Here is a 1,286-nt window from a genome sequence, read left to right on the forward strand (position 1 = left end):
ACTTTTATATGCGAATGAATAGTACTTACGATATAGTACTTTTTATAGGTGATAAAAATGCAAACTATGATCAATGAATTATATGCCTACTGTATGTTATGGAAACTTAAAATAAATACTTCCAAATCTAAAATTATGATATTCAAAAGAAATTGCAGAAGGCCAATGAAAAATGAAATTTGGAACTTAAATGGTGAAGCGTTAGAAGTAGTTAATAATACAAATATTTAGGAGTTTGGATCACTTATAATAGTAAATTCAATGAACATCTCAGTAAAAAGTTAAGTAAATTTGTGGTTTTAAATAAAATAGAATAAGAACGAAAAAAATGACTACAATGCTAATTTAATACAAGGGCTGCTATATATACTTCTGGCCTAGGCAACACTAAGTATTGCCAGGTGCAATCTACTATTTCCATTGAAAAGGTTGACATTTTTTAGCATAACACCACTCAGAACGTGTTGTCATTTAATTGTGAATTAATTTATTTACAGAGACTTGAAAAATTATTCATCTCGGCCAAAAAATGCAATTAACACGTGAACTTTTTCGTGTGATCATTTTTCACAACTTTCGACGTGGATTATCACGACAAGAGTGCATTGATGAACTTAAATCTTTGTATGGCGATGAAGCACCATCCTATAGCATTGTGAAAAACTGGTTTAATGAATTCAATCATGGCCGACGCTCGCTCAACGACGAATTCCGTGAAAGTCGTCCAAAAGCGGCCGTTGTGCCAGAGAACATTGATGCCGTGCGTGAACTGATAATGCTAGATCGTCATGTGGCATACCGTGAGATACAGCCATCCTTGGGCATTTCTTCCACCAGCATACATTCGATATTGCATTAATAGTTGGCCGTAAAAAAGGCTTGTTCTCGTTGGATCCCGCACAGTTTCACAATCGCTAAAAAAAGGCTCGTGTCGATTGGCGCAAAGAAATGTTGAAAAAATACGATTGCGGTGTTTCAAAAGACGTTTGTAAGATCGCCACAGGTAACGAATCATGGATCTACGCGTATGAGCCCGAAACAAAACAACAATCGACCGTGTGGGTCTTCGAAGACGAGCCAAATCTAGCGAAAGTCGTTCGTGGAAGAAGCAGTCCTGACTTAGCACTCAATGACTTCTCTTCATTCTCACACATACAGAAAAAAATGCGTAGTTAACGATTTTCGTCGTTAGAAGATGCTGTTGAAGCGTTCAAAAACAGTGTTTTGGAGGTGTTTCAATCGGAGTGGAAAAGTGCTTCGACAATTGGTTTGAGCGCATGCAAAAG

At 36.9% G+C, this 1,286-nt stretch overlaps 1 protein-coding gene across 1 annotated transcript; it reads left to right on the forward strand.

Annotated features, from left to right (window-relative positions):
- The first annotated feature begins 529 nt into the window (after nt 1-529).
- LOC119688717 lies at nt 530-859 on the forward strand. The gene has a single exon (XM_038103383.1). It carries the CDS (start codon nt 530-532, stop codon nt 857-859), a length of 330 nt encoding a protein of 109 aa, XP_037959311.1.
- Nucleotides 860-1,286: the final 427 nt, after the last annotated feature.

Source organism: Teleopsis dalmanni, chromosome X (assembly GCF_002237135.1).
Source record: "Teleopsis dalmanni isolate 2A chromosome X, ASM223713v2, whole genome shotgun sequence".
Taxonomy (NCBI): domain Eukaryota; kingdom Metazoa; phylum Arthropoda; class Insecta; order Diptera; family Diopsidae; genus Teleopsis; species Teleopsis dalmanni.

Excerpts from the sequence above, each read along its gene's own strand:
- LOC119688717 (XM_038103383.1), top strand. The coding sequence starts at position 530 with ATGCAATTAACACGTGAACTTTTTCGTGTGATCATTTTTCACAACTTT.